The following is a 16,103-nucleotide window of genomic DNA, read 5'->3' as shown; positions in this document are numbered from 1 at the left end:
TTAAAAAATTCCCAGGAACTAGGGTACATCACCTTAGTTGTATGTCATCAAATCATTCTCCTCTACTGATCAATTTGTTGAGGCTCCCTGAACCTAGAAAGAAGAGATGTTTTAGATTTGAAGAAATGTGGTTATCGGACCCAACTTGTGGTGAAATGGTTGAGGAAGTTTGGAGTAGTACAAGGGAACCAAATTCAAGCATAGCCATTTTGAAAAAAGTGGCTAAATGTGAACAAGAATTAACATGGTGGAATAAACACAACTTTAGGCGCGTGAGAAGGGAATTAGAGATTAAAAAGAACCAACTTTCTTTGGACGAGATTGAGGCTATGATGAGTAGGAACAATACTCAGGTTAGGAACCTAAGATTGGAGATTAACTTGTTGCAAGATCGAGAATCAAGAATGTGGTGTCAAAGATTTAGGGTGTTGTGGTTAAGCAAAGGGGACAACAATATAGCTTTCTTTCACAGTAAGGCTACAAAGAGATTTAGGAAGAGTCTGATCAGAGGAATAAGAGACTGGAATGGAGCTTGGTTGATCGAACAAGAGGAAATTGGGCATGTGATGGAGAGTTACTACAAAGAACTTTTTTCCACCTCCAATCCTAATATTGAAGCTGATTCTCTTGAGAAAATCCCATGCATGGTGACTGATGAAATGAATGCGGATTTGATGAAGGGATTTACAAAATTGGAAGTCAAGGAAGCCTTGAATCAGATGGCACCTCTAAAAGCACCAGGTCCTGATGGTATGCCACCGTTGTTTTATCAACACTTTTGGTCGACGAAGTAGCATGATGTTACTTCAGCCATTCTCTCATGGCTGAATTCAAGTATCCTACCCGAACCCATTAACCATACACTCATTACTCTTATTCCTAAAATAGCTAATCCTGAACATATGTTTGAATTTCACCCTATTAGTCTTTGCAATGTCCTATATAAGATTTATTCTAAGGTCTTAGCAAATAGGTTGAAGAAATTTTTACCTTCCCTAATTACTGAATATCAATTTGCCTTTGCTAAGGAAAGACTTATTTCAAACAATATTATGGTTGCATTTGAGACCCTTCATCATATGAAGCAACATAATTCAGGAAAACATGAGTTTATGGCTATCAAATTAGACATGAGTAAAGCCTAGGATCAGGTGGAATGGGTGTATTTGGAGAGGCTTCTGGAGAAAATGGGTTTTTGTGCTAGATGGGTCGCTCTCATGATGAGTTGTGTGAAAACGGTGTCGTACTCTATCATGGTGAATGGGGAGCCAACTGGAATGATCCACCCTAAGAGAGGAATTAGACAAGGAGACCTCCTATCTCCTTTCCTTTTCCTTTTATGTACGGAAGGCCTTCATACTCTCATTAAACACTCGGTGAGGAATGGGGATATCAAGAGCTTTTCCTTGTGCAAACGAGGCCCTAAGCTAACCCACTTGTTTTTTGCAGATGATAGCTTGCTCTTCTATAGGTCAATCTCTAAGGATTGCAATAATGTATTGAAGTTATTGGGTGAATATGAGTCTTGGTTAGGGCAAAAAATCAACAAGGATAAGACTGCAATCTTATTTAGCAAATCCACCATGGATGAAGCAAAATCAAGCATAAAGAATCTCTTCCAAGTCCAATAAGTGAAGTTTTATGAGAAATATTTGGGTCTTCCCTCCTTTGTAAGTAGGGGAAAAAAGGCTAGTTTCAATTATATAAAAGAAAGGGTTTGGAGAAAACTCCAAGGATGGGAGGGTTAATTGCTATCTCTAGCTGGAAGAGAGGTTTTAATCAAATCCGTGATCTAAGCTATCCCTACTTATGCTATGGGGTGCTTTAAATTACCATTGGGACTTTGTGACGACATTGAGGTAATGATAAAGAAGATTTGATGGGGCCAAAGGGGTAATAAAAGGAAAATTCATTGGATCTGGTGGAGCTAACTAACGTACTTTCCCCAATGGTGGAAGCAATGGAAGAAGCCACAATGGATTGCTTAATTGATGAGGAAACTAGAACATGGAACGTTGCAATGATAGATGGAATTTTTGCACCACAAGAAGCTAAAGAAATAAAGAATATTCCGTTGGCTAGAAAAGGTATGGAAGACTCTCTGTATTGGCCGTGGGAGCATGATGGGAGGTATAGTTGCAAAACGGGCTACCGGTTCTTGAAGGAAGATGAAGATGGTTTTCAGATGGCTATGCATCAAGACCATGAGAAAAGGCTTTGGAAGAAGATTTGGGCTCTTGAATGCCCAAATAAAGCTAGAAATCTAATTTGGAGGGCCTGCCGTAACTCTCTCCCTTCGGAGTGTAATCTATTCCGACGAACAATTATTATAGAGCAGTGCTGTGATTGATGCAAGGAAGAAAATGAAGACACTTTGCATGCGGTGTGGAGTTGTAAAAAGCTGGATGGAGTTTTAGCATATGGAGTTTTCAGAACCAACGGAGCTTCTCAAGTTTTAGCGAGCTCCTAGCTTGGGTTTTCGATCATCAAAGGAATTCGGCACTGTTTGCATTCACCATTTGGTCCATTTGGCACCAAAGAAATCAAGTATGGAATTAGCAAGCCCATCGCCCCATAAACCAACTCTCTCAGTGGACTCATGACAGCTTTGCGGAGTTCCAAGCGATGAAAAATGCACCACTCCCCAGTAGACCGGTGAGAAGAGCACAGTGTAAACCTCCAGATCAGGAAACGCTTAAAATTAATTTTGATGGCACCATCTTTGTCGGAGACAAATGCTCTGGTTTGGGAGTAATCATTCGCAACAGGAAGGGGCTTGTTATTGCTTCCATGGCTACTCGAGTTCCTTAACAGCTCTAGCCAGTAGAGATTGAAGCTTTGGCTGCCAACAAAGCCCTTGAGTTTGCTAGAGAGATGGACATTGCAGATGTTGTTCTAGAGGGAGACTCTCTAATGGTGATGACAGCGCTAAAATCTAAGAACACTGGACTAGCCCCGTTTGGCTTGCTAATACAGGACTCCCTAGTTTTATCTTCTGGTTTTTCTAAGTTGTCTACCCTCACACTAAGAGAAAGGGTAACATAGTTGCACACAATTTGGCTCAATTAGCGGTTAATTTTACAAATTGTGCAATATGAATGAAAGTTGTTCTATCTGATGTACTGACTTCTTACTATGCTGATTTAGTTGGTATTTCATAATTTAATGCACTGCAGTGCTGTTTCTTAAAAAAAAAAAAAAAAAAAATAGACCTAGGGGAAGTTGTGTGATTCCCAAACGTAGGACATGGGCCATAATACTACTTTGGGCCTCACGCAACTGCAATACATCAGTCCTAGGCTAATGTGCCCCAGTGCCAGTGGAATAAGATGCATCGGAATAAGATTTAAGCCTGTAAATTTATTGGCAACAATATAGAGACAACAGAGAAAGGTCCTCTATAGTCTATAGTTAACATCTCATTATATCCCATTAAACTAGTAAACAGTTTCTCAAAAAAAAATAAAAAACTGGTAATAATAATATCCCTTTTTTAGCCTCGTTTTATTTATGTGAGTTCTAATTAATTCATCTAGAAAAACATTTTGTTGTATAATAATAAATTTGGGATTTAAATTTGGCTATACCAAAAACTAATTGATTTTTTAATATCTTAATCTCATAATAAAAACAATCATCATAAGGTGAAAAGAAATCTCATATATGGGATATATACATTTTACTTCTCACAGTGTGTGAGGCTACACACAACTATGAGACCCATGCACTATTAAAGGGAATGCATAATTGCATATACATAAATAGGATAATCATTGGTAGTAGATTCAAAAGGCGTTATCAGCCATTTAATGTCAAATCAATAACCACATGTCACAATAGAAAAGCTATTTTCTGATTTCATTAACAAAGAAACACTTTGATTTGAAGCTTGCAAGGCTGAGGAAAGCGTCTATAGTCAAGAGATGCTCGCAATTTAGTCAGGAGAATAGCATGCCCGGCAAAGTATGATATGCCACATATGGCCACCGGAGAAAACCATTCTATTTGATTGTGAAGATCGAGGTTAGCCTCATGAAATGGTGTTTAAAGCAGGGATACAAACCAAGTTTTTTTTTTCTCAAATCCATGTTAAACCACAATAAAAAAATAACAAAAAATGCATGGTCTAGACTCTAGAGATTTGTTGGGTCATTTTCACAGAATAAGGACCGGATAGGTAGCACAACTCTAAAGAATCATGTGTCACAGTGAGATTTAGAGCCTATTTGGTTTGCCTTATTTCTATCATCTATTACTCATTTTCTATCACTCATTTTCCATCACCCATTACTCACTTTTGGTAGATCTCACACTAATTGTATCTATTTGGCCAAGTTTTCTTTCATTCCCAATTCTCATCACTCAAAATATTGTGAATGAGTGATGAGAATTGAGAACAGCTTTTTGGTGTTTTCAAATTTTGAGTTATGAGTTAAGTGACATTTTGGTAATAACATATAATGAGTGTGACCCACATTGTACAAACTTGTCACACTACCAATGGCTCTTTCTTTCTTTTCTCTTTCTTTTTTCTTCACGCAATTTTTTTCTCTCAACTTTGTTCTCTTCTTTCTTTCTTCATCAGTCCTATTTCCTATATAGGGATTTGGGTTGCCGATTGTAAGGGGGTGGGCCTGGATTGGGGTATTGGGCAAATTCTTGCCCCACTAGGCCCGAGTTGTTTCTGGGTGAGGAGTCGGGACCGGCCAAATTGGAGCACACCTTGGCCCGACTTGTGCGCAAACGTTGAGTCCAAGTTATCCTATGTTTCTGCCACAGAAGACTTTTCTCCAGTTTCTGCCGCAGGATTGACGTTTCTGCCGCAGAAGGAACTTTTCTCCTATTTCTGCCACAGGTTTGACTTTTCTGCTGTGCAACGATACTTTCTGCTATGCAATGAAGCTATCTGCTGTGCGAAAAAGCTTTCTGTTTTGCAGTAAAGCTTCCTGCCGTAAAGCCTCCTGCTGTGCAATAGAGCTGTCTGCTGTACATTAAAGTTTTCTACTGTAAAGCCTTCTGCCGTGCAATGAAGCTGTTTGCTGTGCTTTAAAGCTGTTTGCCGTGCTTTAAAGCTATTTGCCGTGCAGTAAAGCCTTCGGCAATGTGAATGACTACCATTTTTTATTGAAGAAATACTTTTCCACTTCCTTGGCCTGGCTTGTGCGTAAGCCACACCACGTCTGCTAAAGTCTGTTTATAAGCTCACAACAAGCAGAGTCGTTAAGAGGTTATGGCAGACAGACAATATATAGAAAACGTAAAGAAAATGCAGTCACTATTTCTGCCGCAATAAACAAGATAAATAACTTAAAAGGCCTCGCTTTTAAAGAATAACACTTAAACAAAAGATTAGAGTGAGATTAGTAGAGTTAAAAGAATGAGTCTGCCGCACTAACTGTCACAGCAGGACTTTAACCAGGGAAGGGAAAACTGCTCCCTCAACGCAAGTAACTTCAAAAGCGAAATTAATTGCTTTGAGAGATCAGCCCCAAATGGTATATGCCTGAGTATAAGTCGTATTTCCCTCCAATGGAGGACGAGGCTATTGAGGGAGAGAGGGGGTTAACCTAATTGGGTGCATGCCTGCCATAAAACACTCTGTTTTTCCTTCTTCCTCCTCTGTTTTTTTGTTTTATCCTTGCTCTCTGTTTTCTTTCTTAGAATTCTTGCCTTTCTTTTCTTTTTTGCTTTCTTTCTTTCTTCTTTTTGTTTTCTCATCTTTGTTTTCTCATCTTTTTCCATTCCCTTCCGTTTTTTCTTTCAAATTCCTTTTTTTTCCTCTCTGTTTTTTCTTTCAATTCCTTCCTCCCCCCCCCCCCCTTTTTGTACACAGCTACGGGTCTCTTATATAGAGAATGTCGTGACCGATTTTACTGTTCTAGCCCTTTCATGGCCCTTGTCTGATATGGGAATCTTTTGCCGACCACTTACCAAGTCAACGGTTCTAACTACCACCATTGACCTGTGGCTTTCAGACAACGACGGTTCCTTTTCTACTCGTCCAGTGTGTACCCTCTCCCTCTCGGTCTCTCATGGCATGCACCTAGTGGTTCTTACCCAGCCTTGCCTCTTTTGGTTGGCATGTCATCCCAGCAGGACTGTGCCCACCGAAAGAGCCTGGGCAAGAAACACAAGAATGGGTTTCCACTCCTCTCCCCACCGCCAGACCATGCCCTCTCCCATGACCTCACCTTTTCCCGTAGTGGCTGGATATAGGCTGGTGATGCCTGGATTGTACGCATGTTTTACCTTCTTGATGTTTCATACATTTGCCGAGGTCTGAGAATGGGTGTGCATATCCTGTCATGCACTTTTTGGCCTTTTCTAGTGTGGGTTGCATCTCCAACATTTATGACTTGTCCCTTTCTTTGTTGGATCATTGGGCCTCCCTTTAATTTCGATGTTTGCTTCGTGGCTTGGCATCTCCTGCCATACCAGATTGTTATTCCTGCTGCTTATTTCAATCCTGCAAGGCCCTTTTGGGCCTACCGTGTATTTTTCTTCTCAATTTTCACGCCTATCTTTTTTATACAAAAGGATTTGGGCCTTTGTGGGCCAAATGATGTTGATTGGATCAAAAGGGTCTTGGGCCCAATTTATCTTCATCTGCCGAAGCCATCCTGCCAGAGAACTGTATTCTGCGGCAGACTTGTATTCTGCGGCAGATTTGCGTTCACTTGCACTTCTTTCTTTAGAAATTTCTTGCTCTTCGGTCTTCTTGGTGAGTCTTTGGGCCTTGCTTCTCACTAGGCTTTCTTCTTTATGGGCCTTTGGGTACAAATTTTTAAAAAAATGGGCATCAACACCGATCTAGGGATTTGTATGTTGATGTGTTTGGATTTAGATGGGTGTATTGGTGTGGTTGTGGTTTGAGGCTTGGATTGTGATGGAGGTGGGTTTGTGTGGCCGTCAGTAGCTTTTTCTTTTTGTGGGTGTGGTTGATCATGTGGGTGTTGCTGATCAATGCTTTTTTCTTCTTCGGTTCATCTGAGTTGCTACGTTTGTTTGCAATTTGTGGTCTTCAAGTTTCATTACTATGGCAGGTAGCAGTTTTTGATACAAGTCCCACCAACTAATGCGGAATGAGTTAAGAAAAAAATTGGGAATTATTTGTTATGAAAATGAGTCACGAATTGTGAGTTATAAGTTATGAAAATTGAGATATGAATTATGAAATATGGGTGAGATGAGAACCAAATTGTCAAGGTCAAATTGTGTCCTACAAAACTAATAACAAATGAAAACCCAGACCACCCGGTCCCTATTAGAGCCATAAGCACCAACCGCAGTGAACACCTAGGACCTGTTTGGATTGTAGAGCAAAGGGGAGTAGAGTAGCGTTGTACTTTACTCTACTCCCCTCTACCAGCCAAATGCTAAGTGCACTATAATTTTTGTCAAGATTGCCACTCTGCTAGTCTTGCCTACAGGTGAGGGTAGTCAAGAACAATGGTGGTTTTATTTTTTATTTTTTTTTGTGGCTTGCTGAATCAACACAATCGGTGTAAGACAACTTCTCATTGAGCAGCTACCAGAAGACAGATTAGAGGTAAAAATCTGCCAGCAACATGTAATTTTCACATATGAAAAAAAAAAATTACAATAAATTCAAGACGACAAAAACATCTGGAAAGATTGAATGATGAATATTAGAGCTTGGCATCATAAAGGGAAAAAATAAGATCCTACTTGGTTATGAGTTCTTTTCAAAATCTTATGACAGTACAAAAAAAAGGAATAAAATTTAATGAAACAGTTATGCAACAGTGGGAAGAAAAAGCATCTCAAACCTAGTTCATTAGGTGTACAACTCAGAATCAAAAGAATGATCCTTGGTCCAGCTAACCACACCATCAGCATTTATGCTCAAGTCCAAACCTGGCAACACATTCCTCTGCAGAAGAGATTTAACCAGGGACAGCGCAGCCCCACCAAATTCAGGCCACGAAACACAGAGAGTTCCCTTGATGTTCCTCGTCTGGCATCGGCCCAGCAGAGCAGCTGCCAAGCCATCTACAACACTTCCTGATGGAAAATAGTTTATGCCCTTCAACAATGATGAATCATCCAGCCCTTTTCTTTCTGATGAAGTCTCCAGCTTGAAAGCAAATGTCTCATCTGGTGACAACTTACCTCGGAAGCTTTGACTCTGAACTGAATCCAATATCAGAACCCTCTCAGGAATGATTTTTTCTCCAATCAGCAACTTTGCAACAACGTTAGATCTCTCGGCAGCAATGGGGCACTGAAGAGAGATGATGATTATTGAATCAGTAAGTGTGTAGATGTTGCAGGATTTGTCTCCAAGAGAGGGTTCAATAGAGTTTCCAGAGAAAGGGATGTCGGGGAGAATAAGACTTCCAATAAGGGTTTTAGAGGAGAGTTGATGGAAGACATAAAGGGATGGGGAAGATATGGCCACGATGAGGAGAGAGGGGCGGAGAGTTTCATTTGGTTTAGGATTAGAAAACACAAGAAAGGGAGACGGGAGAGGGGGTGACTGAGGGGCGAAGTTGTTGAGATCTTCCTGAAAGAACCTTGAAGGTGGGGGAATCTCTGTTAGGACATCTTCCATCTCTCCTGCCACAATAATATCAGTAGAAGATCTCTGCTTACTGATTCCGCCAACCTAATCTACAAATCAATCAACATTATTTATTCAAAATCAATTACTTCAATCTCTATTAATTAATTCTCTCCTAAATCAAACAGATACGGCATTTGATATGAACTCCCTGAAGAATTTATTAAAAGGTAACTTACTCTAAAACCTACATGTTTGACATGAACAACCAAAGCCATCACTTTTGTTGGAGATAAAACCGACCCTTTTCTTTTTTACAAATTATCCTAGCATTTCAGATTTTATTCCCGAAATCTACCACATATATAATTTAATTTCTCATTGGTAAACCAACACATGGAGAAGAAAATTAACACATAATCCAAGACTTAATATATTACTTGCTGCAACTTGTATTAAGACTCAAGAAAGCACGGACACGGCAATTTGCCTGCCGTGCCCGTGTCGTACGCGTATGGCCAGGGGAGTAAAAATCCTAACCTGAAACGCTGCGTTTTGAGAGAATCCCTTGCACCCAAAATCAGTTTACCCTCTCTCCTTCTCACGCCGATCTCTTCTTCTTCTTCTACTGTGGGAGAGATGATCAGCCGATCTACTTCCCTCTTCTTCTTTTTCTTCTTCTTTTCCCTCGGCCGAATATGCCCTTACATATTTTATAGTTTTTCCCTTTTGCCCTTACATTTTTTAATTTGATAGTGTACTTGCGTGTATGCTAATCAGTATATAAGCATGTGCTTAGAAACTTTTTTTTTTTTTTTTTTTAAGATTAATAATTTACATTCATTATAATTTAGAATTACCACATTTTTTAATTACAGAAATACTTAAGGGTGTAATGAGTATTTTGCGTTTTGGATGAAATAATTTACTCATCACATCCTTATTTATTTATTTTTTTAATTAAAAAATGTAGTAATCCCAAATTATAATGTATGCAAATTATTAACTTTTTTCCCTAAAAAAATAGAAGAGCCAAATGAGAAAAGACACGATACAACCAATTTTTCTATCCTTTGTGTGTGTGTTTGTTTCTAAAAATAAAGAGATAATTACAGTAAATTCGTCTGTGATTTGGACGAAAATCACTTTGCCTACCCGTGGTTTGAAAAGTGTTACTCAATCTACTTGAGGTATGTACTGTTTGTTTTCCGTAACCCACCTCTGTTAAAATTAGGGGTAAATAAGTATTTTTCCTCAAATTTTATGTCTCTCTCCTCCTAAAACAAAAAATAGCACAAAAATTGTGAGAGAAACAAGATCAAAATGGAGGGTTTTGTGAAAATTAATATTTGGATGACAAGAATGTGACGATCGCTGTGGCTCAAGGTATGGTGCCTTTGTTGGTGAAATTGCTTGATTCAATCTTGTTCGAGATGAAAGAAAAAGCTATGAGTTTGATTTTGAGGATTTATTGGTGGATTCGAGCAAGCATGTGGTGATTGCTAAGGGTCATTTGCTTTTGAACCATTTGTTGAGTGTTTTGGACTCCGGGAGTGCTTTTTGCTAAAGAAAAATCATGTGTGGAACCAAATCCCTTCTTGTTCCTCACCATGACCACTGCCAAGAAAATCGCACCCATCCTACCTGACGCTTCGGCGAAGTACCCTCTCGGCGCGTCGATCATTATTAAATCCCACTCGGTCTCGTACACCTCGTTTGGAAGATTCTCGAGCACCAAACGGCACCGTGTGTTGCCACGTTGGTAAGCATCGGATGGCGAGCAAAGGCATTTGGAGCGGTACGAGGAGAGGAGATCGTCGGCCTGGGAGAGCTGGGTTCAGTACTTGACCGTGTAGGCCTTTAGGTACAGCCAGTCCTTGAGAACCCTTTGGAACCACTTCAAATCTTCCTCGAGGAACACCATTTTTCCACGTGGGTTCAGCGAGGTCCACATCAACGAGTCGTAGCCGAGTGACCTGGAGCTGGATCAGCGTCAGAGAGTGACCACTCGCCGCCGCCGTTTCTCATAGTGACTAGTGAACAGAACAGAGATTTCGGAGATTATTATTGTTCTTCATGTTTTCTTGTGAATTTTTGTTGGGAGATTTGGGAAAAAAAAAAAAAAAAAAAAAGGAATGGGTACTGCAAAGGATAGAATGAGGATATAAATACAAAGTGTTTTTTTTACAGCGTTAAATTTTCTCAGATTTGGACAAGTATTCTTATATTCTTATTTGTGTAGGTTGATCTGGGTTTTATTTTTTTGGGTCTGTTCTTCGTGTTCAAAGATTTATGTGAATTGAGAGAGATATCAGTATCACTTTTTGATCTTGTTTCTTTTGTATTTTTGTGCTATTTTTTGTTTTGGGAGGAGAGAGACATAAAATTTGAGGAAAAATACATATTTACTCCTAATTTTAACAGAGGTGGGCTACGAAAAACAAACGGTACATATCTCAGGTAGTTGAGTGACACTTTTCAAACCACGGGCAGGCAATGTGATTTTCGCCCAAACCATAAGTGGGTTTACAGTAATTATCCCAAAAATAAAAAAATAAAATAAGGAGTGACATGGTAGAATACATTTTTGACATATATTAGATCAAATTTCACTTGAAATTAAAACTTACCACAATTTTTTTGTTGGAGCTACACAAAATTTTTTGCCTTAAAAACAACTAAAAAATTGAATACATTCAAGATTGAATTTGTAGGGACTCAGTTTGGATTGACCCTGAGTTTTGCTGGGTTTTCAGCCCAATAAGCCCAAACAATAAATTTATAGAGAGTGGGTTAAAGGTTTAGGTGCTGGCCGTCGATCACCATGCATGGACTTTCTATATAAAAAAAATGCCAAGAGTTTCTTTACAAATGGGGGGACGCTCCTCGGCCCATGGCCGAGGAGACCCTTTCTTCTTTCTTCTTTCCCCCCCCCCCTTTCTTTATTTACTTGCCTTTCTTATATAGTTCCCATCTACCTATCTCCTTATTTCATCTGTTGATCATCCATTTGCCTTTCCTCTGGCCGTCCGTCCCATCAGAGGCCTTATCAGTACTCAAGTGGTTCACTCTGATCAACGTTGCCCTGCCAAGGGGTTATATCCCCATTAATGCGGCCAGAGGGGTTAGGTGAATGCATTATCGAGGACCATGCAATACCTTGGTTCTGTCTACCACTTCTATTTTTCTGTAAGTATCTAGTTTCCCCATAGGTTTGGGTCCGAGGACCATGCAATACATTGGTTCTGTCTAGTACCCAGGTATAATGGTGTGTGTAGTTTTACCATAGGTTTGGGTCCGAGGACCATGCAATACCTTGGTTCTGTCTACCACTTCTATTTTTTTGTAAGTATCTAGTTTCCCCATAGGTTTGGGTCCGAGGACCATGCAATACCTTGGTTCTGTCTAGTACCCAGGTATAATGGTGTGTGTAGTTTTACCACAGGTTTGGGTCCGAGGACCATGCAATACCTTGGTTCTGTCTACCACTTCTATTTTTCTGTAAGCGGAGGTTTGTCCTCAAACCGCTTTACTGGAGATGATTCCTCTTTGGGTCAGATTATGATCTTTACACGTGGCATTGATCTCGCCTCCAGCTCGAGGCCCCATCTTTTTCATTTATGAAGCGCCCTTTGTCTATTCGTGTTCCGCGTTGGACGCCTCGGTGCGCGAAACGCGCCTTCATTAATGTCCTCGTGAATTAACATGAGTCCAACGGTCTACGGCCTTCTTGGAAATTGGCAGCTTCATTATTAGCCCAGCTGATAATTCTCTTTTCGAACTCTGCATGAATTAACTCTCACCAACCCCCAACCCTTATATAAAGTGAGGAGATGGTTCCCCCACAATCCATGGACCTCTCAACGCAAACAGAAAAAACACATTCTTCCAGCTCCCCAAGCCCTTTTAACAACCCCGCCGAAATTGTTACCGGGATTGACAAAAACCGGTATGGCTGCAGCCCCCACTGGTCTTTCGGTGCGGCAGAGTCTAGGCGTAACCCTGATGGCGCCCTTCGAGGTGTCCCAGAGGGGGGTTGTTAGAGAACCTAACGTCTTTCCTCGGAGCACACCCCCGACGAGGAAGACGTGCGGATTCACTTTATGGGCGGTGCTCGAGTGTTGCCGTCTCCAACGGCCAACACTCGTGAGGATCGGAGAGAATCGAGGGAACATCATGGGAAAAGGTATCCTGGAGCCCCTGCATCTGCTCCTCTCTTTGTTCCAGCTCCGCCTGGCCGAGAAGGGAGTTGTTGGTGGCCTGAAAACATGATTGCCCTTCCCCTTCTCTGCCTCTTGTCAAGCTCTCCCATTCTCTTTATACCAATAAAGGGATGGCTTGACACTTCCCACCGGCTAGTTTTTCTTAGGGCGGCTCCACCTGGGCCTCTGATTGTAGAAATAGCTGGTAGTATTAGCTTGTAAATTTGTTTGTAAAACATGCTTGCCTGAGCCTCTGATTGTAATATGTACTCTTTCTATTTATGAAATAATAATATCAAGATTTCTCTTTTCACTGTCAAATCTTCCATTTTTTTTTTCAACCTACTGTAAAACGAATACTTAGAACACTCGCCTGGTGCGCCGGCCAGCACCCTAATCCTTCCCACAGACGGCGCCAATTGTAAGGACTCAATTTGGATTGACCCTGAATCTGAATGGGTTTTCAGCCCAATCCAGCCCAAACAATAAATTTATAGAGAGTGGGTTAAAGGTTTAGGCGCTGGCCGTCGATCACCATGCATGAACTTTCTTTTATAAAAAATACTAAGAGTTTCTTTACAAATGGGGGGATGCTCCTCGGCCCGTGGCCGAGGAGACCCTTTTCTTCTTTCTTTTTTCCCCCCCTTCTTTTACTTTACTTGCTTTTCTTATATAGTTTTCATCTGCTTATCTCCTTATTCCATCTGTTGATCATCCATTTGCCTTTCTTCTGACCGTCCGTCCCATCAGAGGCCTTATCAGTACTCAAGTGTTTCACTCTGATCAACGTTGCCCTGCCAGGGGGTTATATCCCCATTAATGCGGCCAGAGGGGTTAGGTGAATGCATTAAGTGCGAATGTGACAGCTTGCTCTGGGCTTGTCCCCTCCCAAAAGTTATCCTTAGAATGCCGAGGACGAACAGGTTCTCGGCGTGGGTTACAAAAGAGGCTTTGTCTGACTTAGCCTTGGCTAGTCAGTCCTCCTCGGCGTTGGCCTTGGGCCTACTATGCGATGGGCTGTGGTTATCAAGCCCACGGGCCCCACAATATATATATATATATAAAGCAAGGAGAAAATTCAATTGGATTTTAATTGGATTCTTAATTTTGTGCCACGTGTCCTATTTAATTTTTAATTTTGTGCTAAGTGAATTATTGAGTGTAAAAATCAAACAGTCCAAATCCAATTAAATATTCTCAATTTTGTGCCAAGTGTCCTATTTAATTTTTAATTTTGTGCAAAGTATATTATTGAGTGCAAAAATCGAAGAGTCAAAATCTAATTAAATTCTAAATTATATTTCAATTGGAATCAAATTTTTCATCACATGTCCATCTAAGTTTTTTATTTTTGTGACAAGTGAATTATTGAGTGCAAAAACTAAAGAGTTTAAAACCAATTGAATTATACATATAAAAATGAGAAACCAATAAATATTTTAGAAATGTATGGTTTAAAAAAAGTGTAAATTAATACTATATATAATTTGAACATTTTCTAAATTTTTTTAATTATACCTGTACATATGCACAAAATTATACACTAGTGGGAAGTAAAAAATGAAAACAAAATTAGGAATGGCAACGGGTCGGGTTCGGGCCGGGTTTTTTCATACCTGGACCCGACCCGCAGGGCAAGATCCGTGGCCTGGACTCGGCCCGTTTAGGATACCGGGTTTTTTTCCAGGGCCCGGACTCGCCCCAACCGGGCCCAATTCATGGCCCAACCAAAAAAAAAAATTTAAGCCCAATTTTTTTTTTTTTGGGAAGAGAAATTTGTATGTCAATAACACAGGAAAAGGAGTAGAAACAGAGGCCAAAAGCTCATTAAAACAACTTAGGCCAGATTGACATAAGTGAACTAATATATTTGGTTGCTCATAATATATATTATGTTATGTGGTTTTGAGAATCAGGGGAAATAAAGAAGATAAAAGAGACGCACAGATTGTCCAATAAGATCATGAAACTTTGTATCAAACCTATAAGCGTAGAGCATTACTTCGACGGAGGAGGGACCCTTGGCTAACTAGATATGATGAAGATGAAGACTTAAATTTTATTAATTCCGATAGTAATGTTTCGAAGTCGAAGGATCATATACAGCCACCCATACTGTCTGTAGCAAAAAACGGAATCATAGAAATGGTTGAGCGAATACTACGCAAGTTTCCAATGGCTATCCATGACGAAATGTGCGACGGAAAAAAATATAGTAATGCTGGCACCCAACTGACTTAGTGACTGAGGGAGTGTGGGAGGGTCGGAGTCCGTGACTGACTTAGTGACTGAGGCGTGACTGACTCAGTGACCGTCAGACTGAATTGAGGGAGAGGGAGGGTCGGATTGAGGGAGGGTTGGAATGAGGCGTGAGGGAGGGAGGAGTGTGGGATTGAGTGAGCTGAAATGAGTGAAGGACTGAAGGCTGCAGCGGCTGCTGAAGAGTGAACTGAAGAAATGAGGAATGAGTTAGATTAGATTATAGGTATATATATATATATATATATATGGTATTTTGGTAATTTTAAGAAACCGGGTTTTTAATCGGTAAAAATGCCAAGAGTTTCTTTACAAATGGGGGGACGCTCCTCGGCCCATGGCCGAGGAGACCCTTTCTTCTTTCTTCTTTCCCCCCCCCCCTTTCTTTATTTACTTGCCTTTTTTATATAGTTCCCATCTACCTATCTCCTTATTCCATCTGTTGATCATCCATTTGCCTTTCCTCTGGTCGTCCGTCCCATCAGAGGCCTTATCAGTACTCAAGTAGTTCACTCTGATCAACGTTGCCCTGCCAAGGGGTTATATCCCCATTAATGCGGCCAGAGGGATTAGGTGAATGCATTAAGTGCGAATGTGACAGCTTGCTCTGAGCTTGTCCCCTCCCGAAAGTTATCCTTAGAATGCCGAGGACAGACAGGTCCTCGGCGTGGGTCACAACAGAGGTTTTGCCTGACTTAGCCTTGGTTGGTCAGTCCTCCTCGGCGATGTCCTTGGGCCTACCATCCGATGGGCCGAGGCTATCAGGCCCACGGGCCCCACAGAATTCAATTTCCACTTTAAAATGAATACATTCCCTGTATCTAGATTTTCAATTTTTCATAAAGCACCATCGATACCAATTTAACAATCAAATAGATTGTAGGAAAACAAATTTAAAGAATATGAGCTATCCTCCAATTGTATAACGATTATGAGGCTACTAATCCTCAATTTTATTAAATATAGGAAAACAGAAAAGTGAACAAAAAATTACTTTTGGGTCAAACCCTTGCTTAAGCTTCAATTCATTTTTCAATTTCTCTATTAATTCATCAATAGAAAGTTATGTAACCAAAATTGATAGAAAACATCATACAAATACTTAGAAGGCCAAGCAA

At 40.4% G+C, this 16,103-nt stretch overlaps 1 protein-coding gene across 2 annotated transcripts; it reads right to left on the bottom strand.

Annotated features, from left to right (window-relative positions):
• Positions 1-7,625: 7,625 nt before the first annotated feature.
• On the bottom strand, positions 7,626-9,230 carry LOC112035284 (uncharacterized). 2 transcript variants are annotated; one of them, XM_024068111.2, is made up of 2 exons: positions 9,065-9,230; positions 7,626-8,580 (listed from the first exon to the last, which is right to left on the bottom strand). In XM_024068111.2, exon 2 carries the CDS (start codon positions 8,573-8,575, stop codon positions 7,799-7,801), a length of 777 nt encoding a protein of 258 aa, XP_023923879.1. In that variant the 5' UTR covers positions 8,576-8,580; positions 9,065-9,230; the 3' UTR covers positions 7,626-7,798. The 2 variants fall into 2 exon arrangements, with proteins under 2 accessions (XP_023923879.1, XP_023923878.1); XM_024068110.2 differs by having other exon boundaries at positions 7,626-8,634; positions 9,065-9,229.
• Positions 9,231-16,103: the final 6,873 nt, after the last annotated feature.

This window comes from Quercus suber, unplaced genomic scaffold (genome assembly GCF_002906115.3).
Source record: "Quercus suber isolate HL8 unplaced genomic scaffold, Cork oak 2.0 scaffold_59, whole genome shotgun sequence".
Classification (NCBI taxonomy): domain Eukaryota; kingdom Viridiplantae; phylum Streptophyta; class Magnoliopsida; order Fagales; family Fagaceae; genus Quercus; species Quercus suber.
Note: the sequence above shows the minus strand (reverse complement) of the source record. Positions and strands in the feature narration are given on the sequence as shown.